A 24,899-nucleotide genomic window follows, 5' to 3' on the forward strand; every position below is an offset into this window, starting at 1 on the left:
TCAATCTTCTGCTTTTCTGCTTGTCCCCTCCAATTCATCTTCCTCCCCATAACAGATTTGTAAGGCATAAATCAAAACCTGTATATTTCACACTGAAGTCCTTTTTATTACTTCACATTGCTGACCATCACAAATCTGTCACATATGAACAGATGCAATCTGCAGATATGTTCTGTGGAACCAAAAATCCCTTTTAAAAAAATCCAAATGTATATTCTTTACATTGTTGGGCAGCCACTCTCCAGCTCCCTGTTGTTCACACAGATCCTCTGTTGCTTTATATCTGACTGGTATATTTACTTTTGCCCAGAAAGGCATATAAGGTCTTCACCCTACTAAAAAGAATAGCAATATCAAAAATATATATTTTAATCAACTTGTGGATATTATTTACTTAGTTTTAAAAATACCATGTTGTTAGATATTTCTTATTTGCCAGGCACTTTGCATATATCTTACTTATATTTCAATAACCTATGAGTAAGATAACCCATGTTGTTGCCAGTTTTCAAGTAAATAAATAGAACCTGAGAGTTAAATGATTAGCTAAAGATCATCCAGTTACTAAATTTCATGGTCAAGGGGCTGGGGATGTGGCTCAAGCGGTAGCGTGCTCGCCTGGCATGCGTGCGGCCCAGGTTCGATCCTCAGCACCACATACAAACAAAGATGTTGTGTCCGCCGAAAACTAAAAAAATAAATGAATATTAAAAAGAAAAAAAAATTTCATGGTCAAGATTTAAACAGAGGTATAATGGATTTACATTTGTCAAAACATTTAATTATACACTCTTAAGGTGTGCAATTTAGTGCATGTCAGTTATACATTACTATAGCTTAAAAAAAAAAAAAACCTCCACACTTTTCAAACAACATATTACCTTGTTTCTCTGTATTGTAAGGAATTTTTAATACAATTAAACTACTTGGCCAGAGTTTAAAGGCAATGGCATCCATTAATATATTTTTTAAATGTACTCCATTAATATGAAAATAAAGTAAAAAAAAAAAATGTTGTCTAAGAGATCACCATCCTTCCCCTTGAGTAGAAACCACTTCCCAGAAGTCACTGTTAACTCCAATATCTTCAGTTTGCAAAGTAAGCTATTAGTTGTATTCCCAACTGTGAATCTGTCTTTCAATAAATACTTATTAAATGCCAACTGCAGATGCCAATAAAGTTCTTGCTCTCAAGAAGCTAGATTCTTCTCTGGGAAGCAGGCAGTCAGCAAACAAATGTTATCTAAGTACAAGTGCTATGGAGAAAAGAAAAGGAAACAAGAGTGAGGAGAGGGAATAATCGGCTGCTTTAGATCTTTCCAGGAGATGACCTAGGAGAAGAGTGCTGAATGGAGTAAATGTGAGGACCATGGAAATATCTAGGGGAAGAGCTTCACAGACAGAAAGGCGAGTCTGAATGCCCATGGACGGCAGGCTACTGCAGGAAGTAAATCATTTTGATTTGAGCAGAGTAGGTTTGGAGGAAAATAATAGCAGTGGACACTGTGACTGCTCAGTGGAGAATAGATCATGAGAAGAAAGGACAGGAGAGTTACAAGCCTATTGCAAAATCTGGTGAGAGATAAAAGTAGTAGATGCCCACCAGAGTGACAATGATGAAAGTAGTGAAAACTGGCCATATTCAGGATCATTTTAAGCAAGAGAATTTACTATTAGTTTGGGTATAGGGTGGCTGACCCTGATCCTGCCCTGTATTCCTCAACAGTCTCCCTCTATGGACTACCCCCAACCCCTTGGCTTCCCCAGTTCTGTTCCTCTCTACAACTGTGTCCAGTTTCTCTTCCTTTTCCCTTCCCAAGATGGTTAACTGTTATGCAGCCTCTACAGAAACGGGAAAGATAAATAGCTCTCTTCTGTTAACATTTTAATCAATAATTATTCTCTAAATTCTCTGTTCAGATTCTTTTATGGCCTTAACTCCAAAAAGTCTATAATGAAAATTTAAAAGGCTTCTGAACATTGTTTCTGGTTGGGTTTTTTGTTTGTTTGTTTTTGATTTGTTTTGTTGTTTCTGTTTATTCACTCCCTTACTTAAACTAAATTGTCAGGAGGAGATGTGATAATGGGAAAGGAGGGAAGAACATGTGTAAAGAAGTACAGAAAAAAAATAAATTGCTATCTTCCAATGTTGTCTAACTATATGTGATATGCATTTGAAGTGTGTGAAGTCCTATCATGCAGATGAATTACTTTTTCTTCTTGTTCTTTTCAGTCATGGGATTTAACAATACACATTAAATCTAATAATATCTACCTGGCATAATAGAATCTCATATATTCTATGAGATAAATGCATTATCTTGGTATACTTATTTAAATTGTAGTGGTCCATTTACAAGTGAATTACTCTCACACCACACCAACAAAATGGAAGACAAATGAGCTCAGAGGCTTAGACATATGTTTACTTGCATAACTAAAATCTCAGCAGGCATTATCATGGAATGTGCAAAAAAACACCACTTGTTTTAGAAAAATGTATATTTAAACATTATTTTTAGCACAGATCATTAGTTCATTAGTGGACTTCCCATCTCTGCCCATTTCTGCAATCTCCTTTTGCAGTTTCATTCACATGACTTGTGTCCTGAATTCTGAAACAGCCTGAGTCTATTTTTGAATTGTGTTGAGGAAGGAAATAGGTTGAAGTTTAAAACATAATAACAACCTTAATCCTATTTCTATGACATGGTTGGCTTCAGTGTCCTGAATTCTCTTCAACACCAGAGAAAAATCGTGTAAAGGTTTACAACTAATGAGATCTGTTTAAACTAAGACCCTCCATAAACTGGTCAGAGACTAATATATTAGGGATGAGCCTTGAAGGCTTTCAATTTCCCATGACTTTTAGGGATACCGTGAGGACTTTGACCAGCCTTGCCATCTTATACTTTAGCATCAGATTGAGCTATATCTTAAAAGATGATTATTCATCAACTTATCTCTGAAGTATTGGAGCTCACTTGGGTCCCTCCATCAATTTTTTCATTATTATCTAATTGTGAGCCTGCCTTTTTCTATGAGGAAGTAACATGATAATCCTTAAAATTGTCCTTCTAAAAAAGATATCAGCTTATGTATCATCCAGTACAACCCCTCTTGCTATTTTATTGAGGTAGAGGTTGGGCAAGTTTGCACAAATAACTTCAATTAGAAACAATCACTTTCTAACACAACAACCTGGCCTATCTACCCAAATCTCACAGGCTCAGGCATTGATGCTTAAGCTGTTTCCACAGCTTTAGCTGTTTAAGGATGATATGCTACCTTGCGCCATTCTTATGTTTTATCTACTATGTCCCTTAGCACTATTTTTAGAAGGAGTTTAGTGACTTTGACTGAGCTATATACTTAATTTAATGTTAAATTTTGTAAAATTTCAAAACTCCTAGGCAGCCTCTAAAATGTGGTCAGGTGATAAGTCCCATCATCCTTAAGAGTGGTAGAGAAAAATGAGAGGATCCACAAAATTAGGGAAAGTCCCCTCCCAGATAAAAGAGAAGGCGTGGGCTCTCTCTCGTCCAGCGAAGAGGTCCACGAAACAGGGTAGAGGAGAGTGTGGCTGTGGAGTCACTAATCAAGACCTCCGGAGACCAAGCAGGAAGCAGGTCTAATTTTATTGTGCAGTTACCATGTATATATACTCAAGGCTGTAGCTAAGCAGATTACAGGCAGCCACCGATGCAATTGCTGCTAACTGTCCTTGCAGCGACCAATTGAAGAGTGGGCCGTGGAACAAGCACAGGGACTGCAACACATGGCCTCACATCCAGGGCTGTGCCTTCAGGGTAAGCAGCCTGTTGCTCACACGCCAGGCACGAGGGGAATGACCTGCCACTCAGATGCCCTTAACATATGTCATGTGTGCAGTACTCCATGCACTTGTCCCTACAAGAGAAGTTTCTCCCTACTTAAAGCCCTCTCTCTCACCAAACTTTTCCATCTTAAATTCCAAATGGACATTTAATTCCACTGCATGCTTACATTCCTAAAACATTATAGAGCATCATTTTGCTACTATTTTCCTCTTTAGCACAAAAAGGAAACTTAAAGTCTCTACATTCATGTTCCCAGATACTGTGGTTCACAAGTTCAGTGCCTCAATGTTTCTTCCTCTTCACCTCTATAGTACTTCCTGCTCTTCCTTTTCAGGATCCCTCTCTCCTACATAAAATTGCTCCACAGCTACCCTTAATACAGAATAAAGAAGCCCCACCTTCTGTCCAGATGTTTTCCTGGACTGCCTCATTCACATTGTGGAACAATGGTTAATCTTCCAACACCTTCAGTCTCTCCCAAACCACAAGGGCTGTGGCTTGTTTTGTTCCTCTGGATCATAAGGAGACAAATGCATCTTGCATTTTATATTTATTCTTACTATATACACATAATAACTCTTCAGGTTGCCCTCTTCTTTTGTTCTCAAAACTTACTTCTGGCTCTAACTCTCAATTTCTATGACCATCCTGTTTCTAGACCTTGTTTAAAGACCCCATCTCTTCCTTTGGATCATGGCTCCCAAATATTTACTTGAGCCCAGCTTCACCTGCAGCTGTACTTTAAGAACATTCATCTTCCCTTGCCTAGATCTAAGAAATTCCAATACTCTTAATACCTAGAAATAACCAGGAGAGACTAATTTTGATTAAATGTAAATTAGATTGTTAGAATATAAGTAACCATTAAAACAAAACATTTTTGAGAAATTGGAAGAAGAGAATTATGAAGCCTTTACAGGTAAAAAAATAATAACTGAAAACTATTTTGGGGACTTTTTTTTTTTTTTTTTATTGATAGTCTTTACTGATAGTTCTAATTCTGACAGCTACCAAGAGGACTTCAGAATCATCTGGTCACTTACATAAGACAACCTTCTTATTAACTTACAATGGTAACCTTATTTGATCATTCCACTTTGGATACATGACTAGGATGGTTTGGAATTCAAATGAAATCAGGCACAGTTATCATTTGAGGAAGAAACTTTATTTTTCACAGAAATAAAACACTAACTTGTTAAGAAATACAGGCTCTTTTTAATTTACATTCAATTATTTAGAGATTCATATTTTCATCCAGAGACAAGTAAAATACTTTCCCTCTGATATTTCCATTTGTTCTTTTCAGCCTTTAATTCTCTTTGCCTTCCCTTCTATATGGAGAAATATTTAAAGTAAATGTTTCTCTGGAGAGGATAGGAGAGAAGAGTTATCACGGGTATGCTTGTGTATTATCAGGTACTACGCTAAGCTCTGTGAATACAAAGAGACAAAACCCAAACCCTGTTTCTCAAAGAACTCACAATATATATAGAAAAACAGATATCTAATCACTTTATAATCAGTATTCAATGTGATCAGAACTCATATAGTTACATAAAGTGCTGTAGATGAATAAGTAAGGATTTTGCCTGAGAAGGGTGAGAAAAGTGTCACAGATACTAAATTGTAAATGGTTCAGAAACATGGAGAGTAGTTTGTGGCAGGACATATCTTGGGCCACCACTTCTCAAGGATTGACCTTTGGGTTGGTCTGAGGAGTGACTGATCCTATCAGCCATCAGTTAGATGTTGTCTAGGGCAGAAGGCAAATCAGGAGCAACAGCAGATGCTGAAGAAGGCCATGAACAGATGGACTGGGGCATCCCAGTCTAGATTTGTGCCAAGAGTCAGAATCCAGGCAGCTAATTTCACTGGGAGAATTTAAACAATTATGAACTTTTATCTGAAAAGAAAACAAAGAAGCAGAAATGAAGCATCTATTCAAACACAACTGTCAGGACTAGTCAGGCCCCATGCACGCAGTTGAAGTATAACTTAAGGTTTTTCAAAACACCAGTGCCTTACAAGAGGAACAGAAAGAGCCCAGCTTACCAGTTTCCTCAAGAGGCAAGTCCTCCAAGAAGTCGTCTGCAGCCCGCAGCATCTGCCTCAGTGCAGAGAGGATCAGAACATCCTTCATAGGGTCCAGCTCCCCCTCTGAAGCATAATTTCCAACCATCAAGATATTAGAAAGAGGAATGCCTAGCATTTGGTTGATTAACATTACCTGTGGAAAAACGTATTTGAAAAGCATGTCATATTTGAAATTTGACTGAATTTTAAATAATATCCAAGAAACTGAAAAAGCCATAGCTTGATAAATTCTCTTCAGAATGTAATTATAATTCAGAAAATTATTGTTTTAAAAAAGTATAAAGTTGAATAAGCCAAGCAATTGATTCCAATCCTTTGCCTTTGGATATGTTGTGTGAACACACACACACACACACACACACACACACACATACACACACAGAGTATGATTCTGATACTATTACTATAATATCCAATTACAAACAGCATTCTTCACCTGGTTCAAAGAAGTCATCTTTTTTGTCATGTTTAGGAAGTTCTCTTGAAGAACTTCATCACAATCATTCACTTTAGTAAGTAAGGCTACATGTGCTACACCTGTATCAAACAGATAAATCTGTTATTTTATATCATAGACAGCAATATGTCAAACAGGTAATTAAATTGTGTGAAAGCCACTCTATGTAAGGTAATTTTAAGAACGGAGAATGAAATATTCCCAGTAAATCTCACTATGGAGCCTGAATTTCTTCTCAAGGATAAATGCTTTTTCTTCCAACATGAAAGATACACCTTTTTTTATTTCTTACATACATGACAATAGAGGAGTGCATTACATTCATAATTATCCATTCACAGCACAATTTTTCTTAACTCTGTATATAGAGTATGTTCCTTTTAAATACAACTACATTTGCAATAACTGCAAAAATCTACTCTCCCATTCAAACTGTGTTCTAAAGTTGTCACAGGAGTAATAGTGGTTGCTGTACTCGGAGAACTAAAAAACAAACAAATAAACAAAAAAAAGAGAGAGAGAGAGAGAGAGAGAAAGTGAGAAACACCGTGAGCATATACCAAAGCAAATGCCTTGATATCAGAGCTCCAGTAAGAACCCACTACATTCTGCCTCAAACCAGAGACTGGAGAAATAATTCATACTTGGCTTCTAAACTTACCAAAGTTCTGTTTTGCTAGCAACTGCTTCCAAGGAAAAAAAGGATAAAATTAAGGTTTCCCAATATCAGTCAAATGTCAAGATGTCCTAAGACTCCTTTACCAGAGCTTTTAGAAATCTTGTATTTCTAATTCCTATTACTAAAATGACTGTCTTCACTTTAGTCTCTTTATGTAAGTCCCAGGTAAATAACTAGCAAAATTAGCAAATTCTTTCCATTAAGTGCAGCCAAAAAATTATGGGCATTATACATAAAATCAACAAAAACGGAAAGGTGGAGAGAAGACACAACAGCTAGAAAGGTTGGGAACAAAGAAACATTCCAGAGGTGGCTTCCGTAGATTTTCTTTTCAACACATACATCCCAAATTCCCTGATGGAGAAACCCACAACCAGGAAAGGTCAACTAGAACTGGAAAAAAAGAAAAGAAAAAAAAAAAAGAATCTGGTCTCTCTAGCCAGAGCTTTAAAAAAGGGCAACCTAGCAAGATAAGTACTTTCTTAAAATGGCCACACTACTCCAGCTAAGTACTACAGAAATAACTTCAGCCCTACTGGGGATTTTGGACATCCACCACACTAGCAATAATGAGTCATCCTCCTCTCTTTCTCTGGCAATGTTGGGGGAGGCCAAGTGACAAGCTTCTGTGATGAAGGTCATATAAGAAGAAGTAACAAAGTGCCCTGCCCCCCAAAGGCCTCAGGGGTTTTCCCCACTCCACTGGTGTTAAGAGGGTCTGCTAAAACACAAGGTCTAAGTAAGATCCAGAGCCCTGTAACATAATTTCTGAAGTATCCAAGATATAATTAAGAATTATTTCTCACATCATAAACCAGGAAAATTTCCACTTGAATGAGAAAAACTAATCAGAAGATCCTGATACCTAATCATATGAAAAATATTTTTGAATTATTTGGCTAGAACTTTAAAGCACAATTATAGACACACTTAACAATCAAATAGGAATGCACTTGAAACAAGTGAAAAATAGAAAGTCTTAACAAAGAAATAAAATATATGGAAAAGAACACAATGAAAATTATAGACATAAAAAAAATATATAACCCCAAATGAGAAAACATACTGGATATGGTCAAAAGCAGAATAGAGAATGTTGAGAGTCACAGCCAAAGGGGCCCCAGCAAACTTCCAGCTGCCAGCTGATGATTGGCTCACAGCGGCCCCAGCAAACTTCTAGCTGCCAACTGATTGGCTTCTCTGTGGTGATGCTCATTGGGCTGTTTCCCCGCCCTTTCAGACCACAGAGCTGCTCATTGAGGGACTTTTTTTGGCTCTGCCCACTCGACCCAGCCAATCAGCCTCAAGAGCAGGAGGAGTGGGGGAGGTGGAGAGGCTTGTGGGAAGCCGGTGGTGGCAGTTGGGCTCTGAGGGTTTTTCCTGAAGAGCTGTGTGGTGCGGTTTGTGTGTTCTAAAAATAAAGTTTGTTTCTTTTGACAAGTGACTCCTGAATTGTGCCCAGCCAGACTGCGGCAGAGAATACAAAGAATCAGAGGCTATAAAGATATATTGATAGAAGTTACCCACTCTAAAAAATAGCCAATAGAAACAAATAAATAAATACACAGTAGGATTATGAAAAAGAATCTAGAATTCAAGTTTTCAGAGTCCCTGAAGAAGAGAGATGGCACAGCTAAAAATAATGATAATGGAAAGAAAAATTGGCTGGGAGAAATTATTTGCAAACCATATATCTGACAGTGGAATCATATCTAGAACTTAGAGATCTCTTCAAACTCAAAAGTAAGAAAAACAAAAACAAAACTCAATAAATAGTTCAACCTAAAAATAAGTAAAAGCCATGAAAAGATGCTTTACTGAAGAAGAAATACAAAAGAAATAAGCACATAAAAAGGCATTTGATGTCACTAGACAAATTATAATGAGATATTACTATATACCTATTAAAAGAGTTAACATTGTTTTAAAAATTAGAAATAATATAAAATATTAGAAAAATGCAAATAATACTATTACAATACTAGTAGGAATATATATTGGTACAGTTTTACCTGAGAATAACTTGGTAAACTTTTAAAAATCTAAACATACACTTACTATATTTTACTCAGCAATAATACCCTCAGGGATCCATGCCAGATAAATGAAAATATGTATCTACAAAAAACATGTATGCTAATATTTATAGAACTTATATTTGCAAAATTAAAACTGGAAGCCATCAAAATATCTTTTGATAGATAAGGGTTAAATAACTGTGGTATATCTATACAATGAAATATTAGTCAACAATAAAAAGAGTGAACAATAAATGCATGCACCATCTTGGATGGACTTCAAAGAATATTAAGCATAGTCAAAAAGGCTGAAATCATTTACACAACAGTCTCAAATTGCAAAAGATAGTAGTGGTCGTTAATAGTTACGCATGGTGAAGAAATAGATAGTATCATGAGGGAAATGTTTGTTTTGGTTATCAGGGATTGTACCCAGATGTTCTTACCACTGAGCCACATCCCCCCCCCCATTTTTTTATTTAGAGACAGGGTCTTATCAAGTTATTTATGGCTTCACTAAGTTGCTGGGACTGGCTTTGTACTCACAATCCCCCTGCCTCAGCCTCCCAAACCACTTGGATTACATGCATACCCATGGTGCCCAGCTGAGGGAAGTCTTTATAGTGATGGAATAATTCTGTATCCTGATTGTAGTGACAATTACATGAATCTACATGTGATAAAATGACATAGAACCATGCATGTACATTGTAATAATGTCAGTTTCCTGTTTTAGATCTTCCATATCTATAGTCACATAGCCTGGGAAAATGACCCCCAATCAAGCCACAGGAAAATAACATCAGAAACAACTATAGCCAATATAGTCTTTAAGTTCTTAAGATTTATATATTTAAGGCTTTCCTTAGGTCAAGCCTTTGAATGAGCTCTACGCACTATTGCCACCAAACCCAGGGCTCAGAAAATTGGGTAAAGGGTGCATGGGGCCTCTCTGTACTCTCTTTGCAACTTTCTGGACATATAAGTTATTCCAAAATGAAAAACTTTTGATATAATGAGACTTACCACACTTTAATACTTCTTCATGAATTTGTTTGAGCTTTGCTACCATTTCAGAGGAGAGACTCTTAATAGAGTTGATGTCTAAGACATAAGCCACACAGTGAATCCGGTCCTTCAGTGACGGAGAGGTGATAAAAGTAGGATGCTTGGGTGTGATTGGATTAAAGGGATTAAACTGTTATGGAAACATAAAATAACATTCAAAATTCAACCTCCATCATTAAAAATCACCACCACTAACCTACAACCTGAAATTATCCCTCTGCTGCCCCAGCTACTCCTTCCCCACATCAATCATACCCCTTTCATTCCTCTTTTCCACTATGAACAAAATGTCATTATAATATCTTTCTTATAGAAAAAGATCTATTTCTTTGTTAAAAATGATTATTAGGGCTGGGGATGTGGCTCAAGTGGTAGCGCGCTCGCCTGGCATGTGTGTGGCCCGGGTTCAATCCTCAGCACCACATACAAACAAAGATGTTGTGTCCGCCAAAAAACTAAAAAATAAATATTAAAATTCTCTCTCTCTCTCTCTCTCTCTAAAAAATATTTTAAAACTTAATGATTCTATGACTTTAAAAATAAATGATTATTATACACTGTATATATTGAAGTTAAGTGCAAAGAATGCTTTAGAAAAAGCTAACTTAAAATTCTAGCCTCCAGAAATAAATGATATTAACATTTGTTTTATACCATTTAAGACTCCTCTTTAAATATTTTACATGCTGAAATGGACTAAAGGATACAGATAAAAAGAGAGAAAATATATACTAAAAATGTCATTTTAACTAAAATGCTATAATTTCTTTGAATTTTGCAGAGGGAAAATAAACTGAAGTGAAACAAAAGAAATGTCAACTTTCAAATTAATGACTCCTTAACACAAGACAGTAATATTTCTAATATTAAGAAAATGCATTAAAAATCATAGAAGTTTGGAAATGTGTCGGGTTTTGACTGTATTTCAATACTAGGCTGAATTGATTGATTCACTGCTACACAAAATTAGTTAGCATGCTCATGCTTTCTCTCATCTCCCTGCTCTGTTCTCTTCCCTGAATCTTTAAATCTTCTTTTCCCTGACCAGATTGAGAGCTCACTGAGAAAATGAATTGTGTTTATTTAACTATCCTTTTTCAAGTAGCTGTCTTCATGTCTGGTAAAAAAACAGAGTTTTAATAAGTAATTTTTGAATGTCTAAATAAGAAGATAAAGTTCCCAGTCAAGCACAACTGAGAGTTAATGGAGGTCACTGTTTAGAAATTGAGGCTTATTCTATCATACCCAATACCAAAAGGAAATACAATGAAGGCTAACTTTTTGAGTGTTTGCAGTGTATAAGCTCACCTAATATTATCAGCCACCCTTTGAAGTGGACACTATTTCATACATTTAAAATGAAGACATGGAGAGACAAGTATGTTAACTTGTTTGTAGGAGCATATCTAATTAGCAGCAGAGCCAACCTTTGTATTTCTAGTATTTCTTTTTCTGTGCCTGTCTTTCACTTAGCATAATATCTTCTAGATTTACCCACGGTGTCACAAATGACCTTTGTATATAGGTTTGTACTAGTAAATTCTAAGCACTTATGGTATAATATTTCAAAATAATGTGGTTAATTGTTCAATATATTGCCTAGATGATCAAAAAAGAATAAGAAATTAAACTACAACCTTACTGTTGATTCACATAATTATAAAGAGTGATATAAACAATATCCCCATGACCTTTTCCTTGAATTGAGAGAAGAGTCTTGCCTTTCAGTTTTATTTCTCAATGGTATAGACAAGAACAACAGTGACCCTGCTTTTCTTACATGTGTACTAACTCATCTAAAGTGGTCAATTGATATTGGAGTCACATTATGACAGTTGAAATTGTCTTGTGGGATAAAAGTTCAATGACTAGTAGTAATGAAAATGGTTTGAAATGGCTTATAATTGAAGAAATCTTACTTGGTATCTGTCAGGAACACAGCCTTTTAAGATGTAGGGTATGTCATCCACGCACAGTCCTTCATCATCTGTTTCATCCAACCCCATTGAATCACACAACACAAATGGAAGATATTGTCCATCTTTTCCATCTTTAACAGGATATATCCTATACTGTAAAGGAGTCACATTAAATTTCATTTTTTTAACTAATATTCAAGACAGAACAATAGGAAGAACAGTGGTCTTCAAGTATTTTGACTCTCAGTTGTGCTTGACTGGGAACTTTATCTTCTTATTTAGAACAACTGTAACACAGTGGTCTTCAAATATTTTGGTCTCAGGACCCTTTCAAAGTCTTCAAAAAATACTAAGTATCTCCAATATGAGGTTCTATCTGTAGATAATGGACATACTATGAATTAAAATTTTAAAAAGTTAAGGTTTCTTTTTTTAAAAAAAATAGATAAAATTGTAAGTACTTATCCTGTACAACATAATGTTTTGAAGTATATATACATTGTGGAATGACTAAATTGACATACACATAGCCTCATATCATTATTTTTGTGATGAGAAATTTTACATCCCCTCTCTTAGCATTTTTAAGAATAAAAATGTTATTGACTATAGTCACCATGCTACAGATCTCTTGAACTTATTTTTCCTAACTTAAACCTTACATCCTTTGGCCAACACACACATCTCTCAACCCTGTCAAACCAACCTTGGCCCCTGGGAACCAACATTCTACTATCTACTTCCATGAAATCAACGTTTTTAGATTCTATATCTGAGATAATATAGTATTTCTTTTTCTGTGCCTGTCTTTCACTTAGCATAATGTCTTCTAGGTTTATCCATGTTGTCACAAATGACAGGTTTTCTCCTTTTTGATCCCTGAACAATATTCCATCACGTACGTGTACTATATTTTAGTTCTGCATTCATCCACTGCTGTACACTTAAATTGATTCCACATCTTACCTATTGTGAATAATGCTGTAATAGATAAGGGAATACAGATGTCTCTTTAAGATATTGATTTCATTTCTTTTGACTGTGCACACAGTAGTGGATTTGCTGGTCATATCAGAGTCCAATTTTTAGTTTTTTGGGTTTTTTTTAGGAAAACTCCACACTGTTATCAATGATGTCTGAACATTCTCATCAGGAAAGCACAAGTGTTACTTTTTCTCATTTTTACCAACACTTGTTATTTTTTGTCGTTTATGGATAGTAAACATTCCAATATAGGTGAGGTAGTATCTCATTCTGATTTTAATTTGTGTTTCCTTGATGATTAGTGATGCTGAGTACTTTTTCATATATCTGAGAATCATCTGTGTCTTCTTTATTAAGAAATACTGATTAAGGTCCCTTGCCCATTTTGTAAAGCAGTGTTTTCTTGCCTTTGAGTTATTTGAGTTTCTTGCATAATTTGGATATTAACTCCTTTTCAGAAGTATAATTGGAAAATAGTTCTTTCTGTAGATCATGTCTTCACTCTGCTGATTGTTGCCTTTGCTGTACAGATGCTTTTTGGTCTGATGCAATTCCATTTGTCTTTTTTTTTCTGTTGCCTGTGTTTTTGGTGTCACATCCAAAAAATACTGGCTATCCAAACCAATATCATGAAAGTTTCTCCCCAGGTTTTATTCTGGTAGTTTCATAGTTTGAGATAAAACATTTAAATATTTAACTCAGTTTAAAGTTTGATTTTTTATATGGTGTGTGAAAATGGTCAACTTCAATTTTTTGCCTTATTCATACAGTTTTTCTAATATGAATTATTGAAGAGACTGTCGTTTTTCTGTTGTGTGCTTATGACACCTCTCTACATACATGTATACATGTATGTAGACTTATTACTGGGCTCTCTATTCTGTTCCATTGGTCAATGTGTTGGTTTTTATGCCAGCACCATGTTGTTTGGTTCACTATAAATCTGTATTGCATTTTTAAGTTAGGTAGTATGAGGCCTCTAGCTTTATTGTTTTTCTCAAGATTGTTTGGCTACTTCAGATCTTTCATAATTCCATGTGTATTTTAGATTTCTTAAATTTCTGTGAAGAATAAATGTTTCTAGGTTTATGTAAAAAGGACTGCATTGAATCTGCATGTCATTTTGGGTAGTGAGACTATTTTAACAATATTAACTTTCCAATCATAAACACAAGTTATCTTTCAATCTATTTGTCTTAACTTGTTTCATCACTTTTATAGTTTTCAGTTTAGAGATCTTTCATCTCCTTGGTTATATTTATTCCTACATTATTTTTATTAACTGTTGGTTAGAACTGTTTTTTTCTGGACTTTGTTTTCAGATAATTCACTGTTAGTATGTAGAAATACAACTTATTTCTGTTTCTTAATTTTGTATCCTGAATTTGTACTAAAATTCATTCATTAGTTCTAACAAGCAGTTGGTAGTTTTAGCACATTTTCTATATATAAAATTATGTCTGTTTATAGGAATATTTAATAACTTACAAATTTGGATGCTTTTCATTTCTCTCTCTTGACTAATATCTCTAGTTGGGAATTTTAGTACCATGTTTAATAAAAAAGTAGATTAAGTAAGTATCCTTACATTGTTCTAGATCTTAGAGGAAAAGCTTTCAACTATCCCTCATATGTATGACATTAGCTGAGAGTTTGTCATCTATGGCCTTTATTGTGTTCAAGTACAATCCTTCTATACCTACCTAAATTATACACTTTTTATCATAAGGGAATGTTGTATTTTTGTCAGATGCTTTTTCTGCATCTATTGAAACGATCATTGGTTTTTATCCTTCATTCTGTGATGTGTCTCATTATTTTATTCATATATATATTGAAGTATCCTTGCATCCTTGGGATAAAGCCCACTTGATCATGGTGAATGATGGGAATGATTTGGATATATTCATCTAAAGTTCTCTTTTTTTCTATTCTTTGTAGTTTGGTTTGTTTATTTTTTGGCTTGTTTGGGTTTTGTTTTGTTTTGTTTTGTTTTATCTGGCTTTAGTATGAGGGTGAGGCTGATTTCATAAAATAAGTCTTGAAGTACGCTTTCAAATTTTTGGAAGCATTTGAGAAGAATTGGTATTAGTCTTCTCTAAATGTTTAGAATTTAGCAGTGATCCAGCTATACCACCTCTAGGTATTTACCCTGAAAATTTAAAGTCATCTTACTACAGTGATACATGTTTATAGCAGCACGATTCACAACAGCCAAATGATGAACTGCTTTGGTCTGCATCAGCAGATAAATGGATAAAGAAAATGTGATATATATATATATATATATATATATATATATATATATATATATATATGTATATATATATATCTCCAATGGATTTTATTTAGTCACAAAGAAAAATAAAATTATGGCATCTGCAGAAAAATGGATGAAGCCAGAGAACATCATGTTGTATGCATGTACAAATATGCAACAACATATCTCAACAATATGTACAACTATAATGCACCAATTAAAAAATGTGGAGAAAAAAAGAATTTAGCATTGAAGCCGTCAGGTCCTCAGCTGCTCTTTGAAGACAATGTGGACTGAATTTTCCTTACTTGTATTGGTCTATTCTGATTTTCTACTTCTAAATTATTAAATCTTAGAAGGTTATATCAATGAATTTGTGTTTCTTCTATGTTATCTATCTTGTTGACATGTATTTTTCATAATAATTTCTTAGGATCCTTTGTATTTCTGTTGTGTTGCTAAACCATAGAGCTAAAGTTCAAGCCCTATGTCTTACTTTTGTGGTTACCAGATGGCTTACAATAAAAATCTTAACAAGATTTGTTTATATTATTATATAACAAGTTTTTGTTTGTTTGTTTGATGTTTTGATACTAGGTACCATACCCAGGGGCTCATTATCACCAAGTTACCTTTTTATGTTTTATTTTTATTTTGAGACCGGGTCTCACAACGTTGCTAAGGCTGACCTTGAAATTGCACTCTTCCTGCCTCAGCCTCCTAAGTCACTGGAATAACATAACATTCACCACCATGCCCAGCTATAACAAGTTACTTTTAAATTGATGACAATTTAACTATCATAGTCAAAAAAGTAAAAATAAAAATAAATCCTCCTCATTTTTACTCCTCTATGTTTCTACCACATCTTTTTATAATACACTTCCCTTAATAAATCATTGTACCTATTATTTGTAACAGTTTTGTCTCTTAACTTTTAGACTAAAGTGATTTACAAACCATTAAACTATTACAGTGTTCTAAATTTGACTTTACCTCCCTTTACCAGTGAGTCTTCTAGTGTTGCCTGTTGGAGTTGCTCACTAGTGCGTGTCTCTTTTAACTTCAGTAATTCCCATTAGCATTTCTTCTATGGTAATGAACTACCTCCTCTTTTATTTCCCTGAGAAAATCTTTATCTTCTCTTCATTTCTGAAGGACAGCATTCCTCATTCCTTGGTACAATATTTGTGGAGAAAGTGTTCTTGTGTCAGCCCTTAGAATACATCATCTCACTCTCTCTTCACCTGTAAGGTTTCTGCTGAGATGTCTTCTGCTAGTTGATTTGAAACTCCTTTATGTGTCATTTGCTTTTCTGTTACTGATTTCAGAGTCTTCTTTGTATTTGAATTTTGACAGGTTGATTATGATGTCACAGGGTAGTCTTATTTGAATTAAATCTAACTACAGATCTTTGACCTCCCTTAACTGGATAGTTATATCTTACTTTGGCTATGGAAAGATTCATGAAACTATTTCTTTAAATAATTTTATATCTCTTTATATTTTGCCACAGTCTGGCTGGGCACAATTCAGGAGCCACTTGTCCAAAGAAACTAACTTTATTTTTAGAACCACACACACCAAACAAAACAGCTCCTCAGGAAAAACCCTCAGAGCCCAACTGCCACCACCGGCTTCCCACAAGCCACTCTCCCAACCACCAGCCTCTCCACTTCCCACAATCCTCCTGCTCTTGAGGCCGATTGGCTGGGTTGCGTGGGCAGGGCCAAAAAGTCCCCCAGTGAGCAGCTCCATGGCCTGAAAGGGCAGGGAAACAGCCCAATGAGCATCACCGCGGAGGAGCCAATCAGCTAGATGTTGCTGGGGCCTCTGTGAGCCAATCATCAGCTGGTAGTCTGAAAGTTTGCTTTGGCCCCTTCAGCTGTGGCTCTCAACAATATTTATCTTTCCCATCTCTAAAGACTCAAAATTTCTTCCTTTGAAGCCATCCCATAAGTCCCATAAGCTTCTTCATTCCTTCCCATTTTTTTTCTTTTCTGAGAGTTTAAACAACCTATCAAGTTCACAGATATTCTGTTTGATCTATTCTGCTATTGATACTGTCCACTGAATTTTAAAAATTTTTTCAATGTATTTTTTCAGCTTCATAAATTGTTTGATTTTTTTTTAAATTTCCAATTTCTATTTAATTTCTCATTCTGGTCACATTGTTCTCATTTTGTTTTCTCGAAGTTTGCTGAGATTCCTTAGGACTGATATTTTAAATTATTTGTTCAGTAGGACATACTTTCTATTTATTTAGAGTCAGTCTCTCACCCTAATAAATAGGGTGGTTAAAATAAAAGTGATTTAATACTTTTGGTGATAAACTATTTCCCTGATTGTTCTTGATCCTTCTGGCTGTGTGTTAATATCTGGTCATTTGAAGACATATGCCCTTATACCAATGTTCACAGGCTGACTTTGTCTAAGAAAGCCTTTCAATAGTCAGCACATCTAGAGTTTCTTGGCAGACCATCGGACATGGTTCCAAAGCCTGGACACTGCATCCAATGTGGTGCTACAACATGACAGAAGCCTGAAACTCAGTGTGGCCATAATGATGATATGGTGAGCTTAAATCCTGGAGCTGCAGAAGCTTCTGTACTGCTAAAGCCTGTCCAGAATCCACGATCCCCAACAGTGGTGTAGGCCAGAGACTAAGTCCACCATGCAACCTTGATGTCTGGGGCTATCTTTTATCCCCCCCACCTTTTCAAGGCAGATCCAGAGGCTCAGCATATGAGCACTGGAACTGGACTTTACCAAAGTAGTCTCAGTGCTAGAGCCCAAGGGAAAGTCTTGTGATCACTTCCCTCTCTCCATGCTGTGCTTCTGAGGTTGGGGTGAAGGACTGAGGATAATGTAAAACTTTCCTTCCTACCTTCTTCAATCTTATTATTGTGCTACTCCTAGGTCCTGTAATATCTCACCTGGTTTTCTTTGCTCTTGAGAAGGTGTTTTCATAAATGGATAATTGTCAAAATTAATGTTTCTGTGGAGAGATATGGTCACTGAAGGGGCTTACTCTGCCACCCCTTCAATCTTCCTTTTCTGACATGTCTGTCTATCCTTCCTTTTCTCATGTCTTAAAAAATAAAATTCTGCATACTCTAAATGTTAAACTGAATAATGTTTTCTTGGGAAAAAAAAATCAATGTATTTTCCAAAAGCAATTTTAGAACAGAATGGCATTGACTTAGTTTTCCCAATCTATTTAGTGTCTAAATTAATAGACAATATTTGGATTCTCATATCTTTTTTTTGACTCAATCTGTTGTGTCCAATTGTATTAGCTGAAGTCACATCAGGCATCATATGATGATATTTTAGTCAATGAGAGATTGTATACAACCTTTGCATAATTCGAATATAATTTTAGTTATAAGGGAGCTAAAAAAAATTCCCTTTGCCTACTGACATCATAGCTCAATGCATTTGTGGTGATCTTGATGTTAAAAAAAAAACTGTATTGTTGTTACTTAAAAATATAATGATAAAATCATATACAGTATGCGATACTTAATACTCAATAAGTTCCTATGCTACTATTTTATGTATTTACTATATATTTTTGCAATTATTTTAGAATGTATCTCTTCCACTTATTACAAAAATGTTAATTTTAAACAGCCTCAAGCAGGTCCTTCAGGAAACAATTCAGAAGAAAGCATTATTATCATAAGGAGATAACAGCTTAATGCAGATTACTGCCCCTGAAGATCTTCCACTGGTACAAGATGTGTAGGTGAAAAACAAAACATCAGATTATTCTGACCTGTGAAGGCCTAAGCTAATGTGTATGTTTGTTTTTAACAAAAGTTAAATAATAAAAAATTAATTTAAAAAAAATGTTGGAGAAAGGATATTAAGAAAGATAATATTTTGATATATGACGTGTTCGTGTTTAAAATGAATATTATTACAAAAGTGTCAAAAGTTTAAAAATTTAAGCTCATAGATTAAAAATGTTATAGTAAACTAAGTGTTTTGGTTCGGATGTGAGGTGTCCCCCAAAATCTCACATGTGAGACAATGCAAGAAGGTTCAGAGGAGAAATGATTGGGTTGTGAGGGTCTTAATCCAATCAATGAATTAATCCCCTGATAGGGATTAACTGAATGGTAATTGAAGTGGTAGGGTGTGGCTGGAGGAGGTGGGAATTGGGGTGTGGCTTTGGGGTGTATATTTGTATCTGGCAACTGGAGACCTCTCCCTTTGCTTTCTGACTGACATGTTAGCTGCTTCCCTCTGACACACTCTACTGCCATAATGTCCTTCCTCACGTCAAGCCCTAAGGAATGGAGCCAGCCTTCTATGGACTAAGACCTCTGAGACCATGAGCCCTCAATAAACCTTTCCTCCTCTACAATTGTTCTGATCAGATCTTTTAGTCACAGCAGGAAAAAAAAAACTGATTAAAATACTAAGGTAAATTTATTATAGAAGAAAAAAAAATTGTGTATGGTGCAAGAGATTGAACCCAGGCCCACATACATGCTAGCCAAGCATTCTACCACCGAACTACACCCCTAGCCCCCCAAAACTGTTTTATAAATTTAGTGTAGCCTAAATGTACAGTTTATAAAGACTACAGTGGTGTATAGTGCTATCCTAAGCCTTCACATTCACTCACTGCTTGTACACTGACTCACCCACAGTAACTTCTAACCCTAATAAATGCACCACTCCTGATAAATGCACTGTAAGTAACACAATTTTTTTATCAGTATGCTATAGTTTTACTAAATAATTTCTATGTTTATTGTATTATGATTGCCTACAGTAGCATGTGGTACAGGTTTATAGCCTAGAAGCCATAGGCAATCACACATATTTTTGTTGATTAGTAGACTATACAATCTAGGTTTATATAAGTACACTCTATGCTGTTTAAACAATGACAAAATCACCTAAGGATACATTTTTCACCTAATGTCCCTATCATTAGGTGACACATGTCTGTATGTAAGAAAATCTAGCCTCACATACATATATAATAGGAAAAGGAAGGAGTAATTCAATAGCTTTCAGATAATATATATATATAATATATATATATATATAATATATAATATATATATATATAATAATATATCAAAGTTCCACAAGTGACAACTTCTTAAATATTTGTTGTAATGCAGAATCTGTGATAATCTCATCCTTGGTCACGTGAAATCTCCTGGTCAGTCTTAAATTTTGAATATACCTTGTGCCCAGGAATGATTTTTAAAAAATTTTTTTGTAGTTGTAGATGGACAGAATGCCTTTATTTTATTTGTTGTTTTTTTTTAATTTGGTGCTGAGGATCAAACCCAGTGTCTTACATGAATGAGGCAAGCACTCTACCACTGAGCTATAGCCCCAGCCTCAGAAATGATTTTTAACTTGATACTTTGATCATTTGTGAACATTTATTCTCTGCATTATCCTGATGTTCTAAGTATTGACAGCTTACCTGATACAATATTGAAACAATGCATTTGTATAGACCACCACTAATCCCATCATATCTCTCTCTTGGTGTTGGGAATCTGTCAAGGTCAGAGTGGTAGATATAATTTTTTATATTATATATATTAATATATAATATAAAAAAATATTATATATTTTATATTTCTAATTTTCTTAAAAGCTTAAATTTTATTATTGGCAGCAAAGACTGTCTTATTATTTCCCTTGGATTGATAGTCTCACTTTGTACATTTTTAAAAATGTGTCAAATATCCAAGTATGAATATGCAGGTGGATGATCAGTCTTACCTTGTAAACTTGATGTCATATGAAAAATGTTTAGTTCAAAACTACATTTCTACATTTCTGTTCCTAAAGACAGCCACTGTATCTCATTATGCTTTAGAAGCACCTTACATGCCCTTCACATTGCATCACAGAGTAGTACCATGATGTATGTTCAAAATTTAAGAAACAATTATAAAATTAACCATTGTTAGTGATTCTTCAAGAATATTATTAAGTAAAGCTAATATTTGGGGATTTTTTTTTCCTATCAGCACAGTAGTGGGGAAAATTACATTGTTGGAGGCCACAGCTTGATTTGTACTAAGGTATCAGCAAGTAAAACTATGTTTGTATAACCAGTTCAAGTGTTGGTACACTATAAAAAGCAAAAATTATCTTAGAATTATTCTCAAAATAGTTCTGAACTCACAGATATCCTTAAAGTATCTCAGTGACAACCCTGCATTCAAAAATTTACTTTAAGAAGAACAACTTTAACCAAATTTTCTTCCTAGGTAAACTCAATGTGTTCATAAGAATGTTTTTCAGAAGACCTCTGAAAATTTTTTTATTATTTATTTTTTGGATAGATACACTTCTAACATAGGAACAGATATGAAGGATTTGGGAAGAACTAAAAAGAAAAAAAAAGTTTTTAGAGACTCCAGACACTTAATCACAATTTTTCCATTAGTGAAGACAGCACTGGTACAATATTACTTCCAAACCAGAAAGTACAGAACCTGTCTTTGGCAGATTGTAGTCCACCTTGAAGTCAAAAACTCCCATTAGCCCATTAAATACCGAGGAATAATCTCACTGAGATTATGATCCTGGAGAATGAGTCTTACTCATTAAAAGAATTACATAAATCATTAAGTATATTGAAAACTTCAGGAACACCAATATGTACTTTCATAGTTTTTTAACCATTAATTTGGTTCCTTTACCACTTCAGTTATTCAAAGAGAAGGGTTTGAATAAAACAAAAACTCTACCCTATATTACTTCAATTTATATAGTATTTCAATTTCATTTAGAGTATAGGATCTAAGTTTTCTCACAAAAACTCTACCCTATATTACTTCAATTTATATAGTATTTCAATTTCATTTAGAGTATAGGATCTAAATTTTCTCTTGAAATAATATCTTTAGGGTTTTGACTTATAAAGAAAGAAGAAATATTATGTTCTGAATAAAACCACTATCAGAGCATCTATCACATTGAATAATACTTATTTATTACCTGCTACATTCTGAAATCCTTGAGCACAGAGACCAAATATTCTTTTATATTTAGTTCTCTAATGCCATTTCAATATTTAGCAAATAGAAACATTTCAGTTAATGCTTAATGAACTGAATTTTAATTTTAAACATTTCAATTAATGCTTAATGAACTGAAGTATCTTATCTTATATTCTGAGCCAAGGCTGATATGTTAAAATAAATCTGCTCAAAAAGAATCTAGTCACCATCGAGAAAAAAGATGTGTTTCATGAAAATCCTAGAAAATGCTTTAATTTATTAAGTGAAACACAAAAGCTGAATGGAACTCTTACTGCCTGTGCTAAATCTGCATTGACAATGCACAACATATTTCCCATCAAATGATATTATAGTTAGCAGAAAAATACACCCCAATTATGAAATTTTCTATTCATTCCCTTTATTACTTTTTGTTTGATTTTACAACATAACAAGCATAATAAAGAAGTTTCTAGATAAATGTCGCACCCCAATTTATAGCTTTTTAGAGCAACAATAAAGATGCGTACATATTTCCTTAAATACATTTGTTTGTAAATAAGATAATTTTTAGGAGCATAGATAGATTTATTCCTTGACACATGACTTACCAAAATGAATATTTTGTTTTCATGACCATTTCTTAAGGCTGGACTTACATACTAAAAAATTATTGTATTTTATAGTATTGTATTTCATTATTATACAAAAGAAAAACTGAAAAGCATTCCAAGCCTGGTAAAATCATGTGGGGGCAGAAGTAAAAATGAACATCAAAAATAACAGACAAATATTTCCATATTTTTAAAATTTTGTTCTTACAACAAACACCAAAAAAGGCATTTTTCTTATAATTTCTTCTTGCATCCATAAAAAGCCAAAAACTTCTCTGGATAACATTATTCAAAGGAGGTAATTCTGATTCAACTTTTATTCCTATTTCACATTTGACTCAGCATGTAACTATTGGTAGATTAAGAAGAGAAGTTTTGTTATAAGAGAAAACAGCAAACAATGCATAAGTCTATTAATTGTAACCAATAAACAAAATCCTTAGGGAATTCTGAAATAACTTACCTGTTCAGTAATACTAGTGTTGTCAGACCCCACTGGGGCTTGGCGAGTTGTGTGGCCATGGAAAACAGACTTCACTGAATTGAAAAAACTAGACTTTCCAGAACCAACTGGACCCAGGAGGAGAATACGAATTTTTGAAACCAAGTCTGCATGGGGCTTGTAGATTCTGAGGTCTGCTAGGAGCTTATTTTTGTGCCTATTAAAATGTAGTAATTAAAAACAACAGCCAAACTTCATAAAGAACAACTTCTCTTTTCTTCCCTTTCTAAGGATTGTTTTAGTTGCTTATTTATTATTTGATAGTAGTACCTTCTATAGAATGATATTAAATATCTATGATTAGGTATTTTGTGATTTTAAAAAAATGCATTTATCTCTAACACACTCATTAACCAGCAATCAAACTCTTATTACACTATTAGCCTGAGACCACAAAAATTTAATGAGAAATAGCAAAAACACTGAAGGTGGGTTATTATTTTCAGTAAAATATATCCTATTAAGGATAAATTAAAATAAAATATATGTAATGTAGCATCTATAAAAATTGAAGAAATAGAGCTTAGTTTTTAATATTAACTAAGGTTCCCCCAAAACTCTTCTCATAAGAAGAGGATTCAAAAGAATCACCTAAAGTGATTATCCAAATTTTACTTGGAAAACCCTGAATCTAATAGGTGCAGAGTGAAACATGAAGTCAAATTGGTCAATTGTCATCAAGTGGATTTTAGAAGTTTCAAAGTTGGTAATGATTTTGTTATTGATGTTCTAAACTACCTTGAATATTTTATGTCAATAACAATTTTTGTTTGTCATTTGAAGTGAAAGAATTTTACATTCTTACTATTTTATTATCAGTTTATATAATTATTCTAAATAAAATAAGCAATAGATTAATTAAGAACATAACATACTGTGAGGCTGTCATCATCTTCTTTATGTAGCCTAGATCATTCTTAATTCCTATGGGAAATAAGCAAAGCATATGCTTTTAAATTGAATGTTCTTATGTGAACAAGTCTGCTTCCTAAGTAGGACACTGAATCTGCTTGTGTAACTCTTAAGTTTTTCAGTTAGAAATTAGGCATTACAGCATAATGAGAAGAGAAGCAAAAGTAATCCTCTCTGCATGTTGAGTCTCTCTGAAAACTCTTCCATAACTATGCCTAAGGTGTTAAGGCTGATCTTTAGGTCAGGTCATATGTCAAAACACACCTGCTCTAATAGTCATTTCTCTCTCTCTCTCTCCCCCTTTCTCTCTCTCTCTTCCACCTCCATCTACATTTCTGTCTTTATCTCTGTCTCCATATATATACATCTTAACTTTTCAAAACAATCTGTACTCTTTGAATAATAAAATCTTTTTGTCTCCCAAGTTTCCTTTAGGAGTTTATCAAAGTATATCATCTGTCATAAAATCATATTATTTCTCTCATTGTTCCTTAGTCTTGTAGATCAATTATAATCTATGGGGAAAAGAAAGACTAGAACCAGAATACAGGATGT

The 24,899-nt window shown here is 34.3% G+C and overlaps 1 protein-coding gene across 7 annotated transcripts in view; it reads right to left on the minus strand.

Moving 5' to 3' along the window:
• Positions 1-5,035: 5,035 nt before the first annotated feature.
• Ifi44l (interferon induced protein 44 like) overlaps positions 5,036-24,899 on the minus strand; it is a 33,033-nt gene continuing 13,169 nt past the window's right edge. For 4 of the 7 annotated variants that reach the window (XM_076863677.1, XM_076863673.1, XM_076863676.1 and 1 more), the window contains 7 exons: positions 24,308-24,356; positions 23,394-23,589; positions 12,078-12,230; positions 10,117-10,288; positions 6,373-6,473; positions 5,895-6,069; positions 5,036-5,745 (listed from right to left, as the gene is read on the minus strand). In XM_076863677.1, coding sequence (XP_076719792.1) covers positions 5,732-5,745; positions 5,895-6,069; positions 6,373-6,473; positions 10,117-10,288; positions 12,078-12,230; positions 23,394-23,589; positions 24,308-24,324 — 828 coding nt within the window. In that variant the 5' untranslated portion in view covers positions 24,325-24,356 and the 3' untranslated portion in view covers positions 5,036-5,731. Of the gene's footprint in view, positions 5,746-5,894; positions 6,070-6,372; positions 6,474-10,116; positions 10,289-12,077; positions 12,231-20,782; positions 20,859-23,393; positions 23,590-24,307; positions 24,357-24,899 lie in introns of those variants that run through there. The other 3 variants (XM_076863678.1, XM_076863674.1, XM_076863675.1) reach the window with 3 other exon arrangements.

The sequence above is a fragment of the Callospermophilus lateralis genome, chromosome 7, assembly GCF_048772815.1.
Source record: "Callospermophilus lateralis isolate mCalLat2 chromosome 7, mCalLat2.hap1, whole genome shotgun sequence".
NCBI lineage: Eukaryota > Metazoa > Chordata > Mammalia > Rodentia > Sciuridae > Callospermophilus > Callospermophilus lateralis.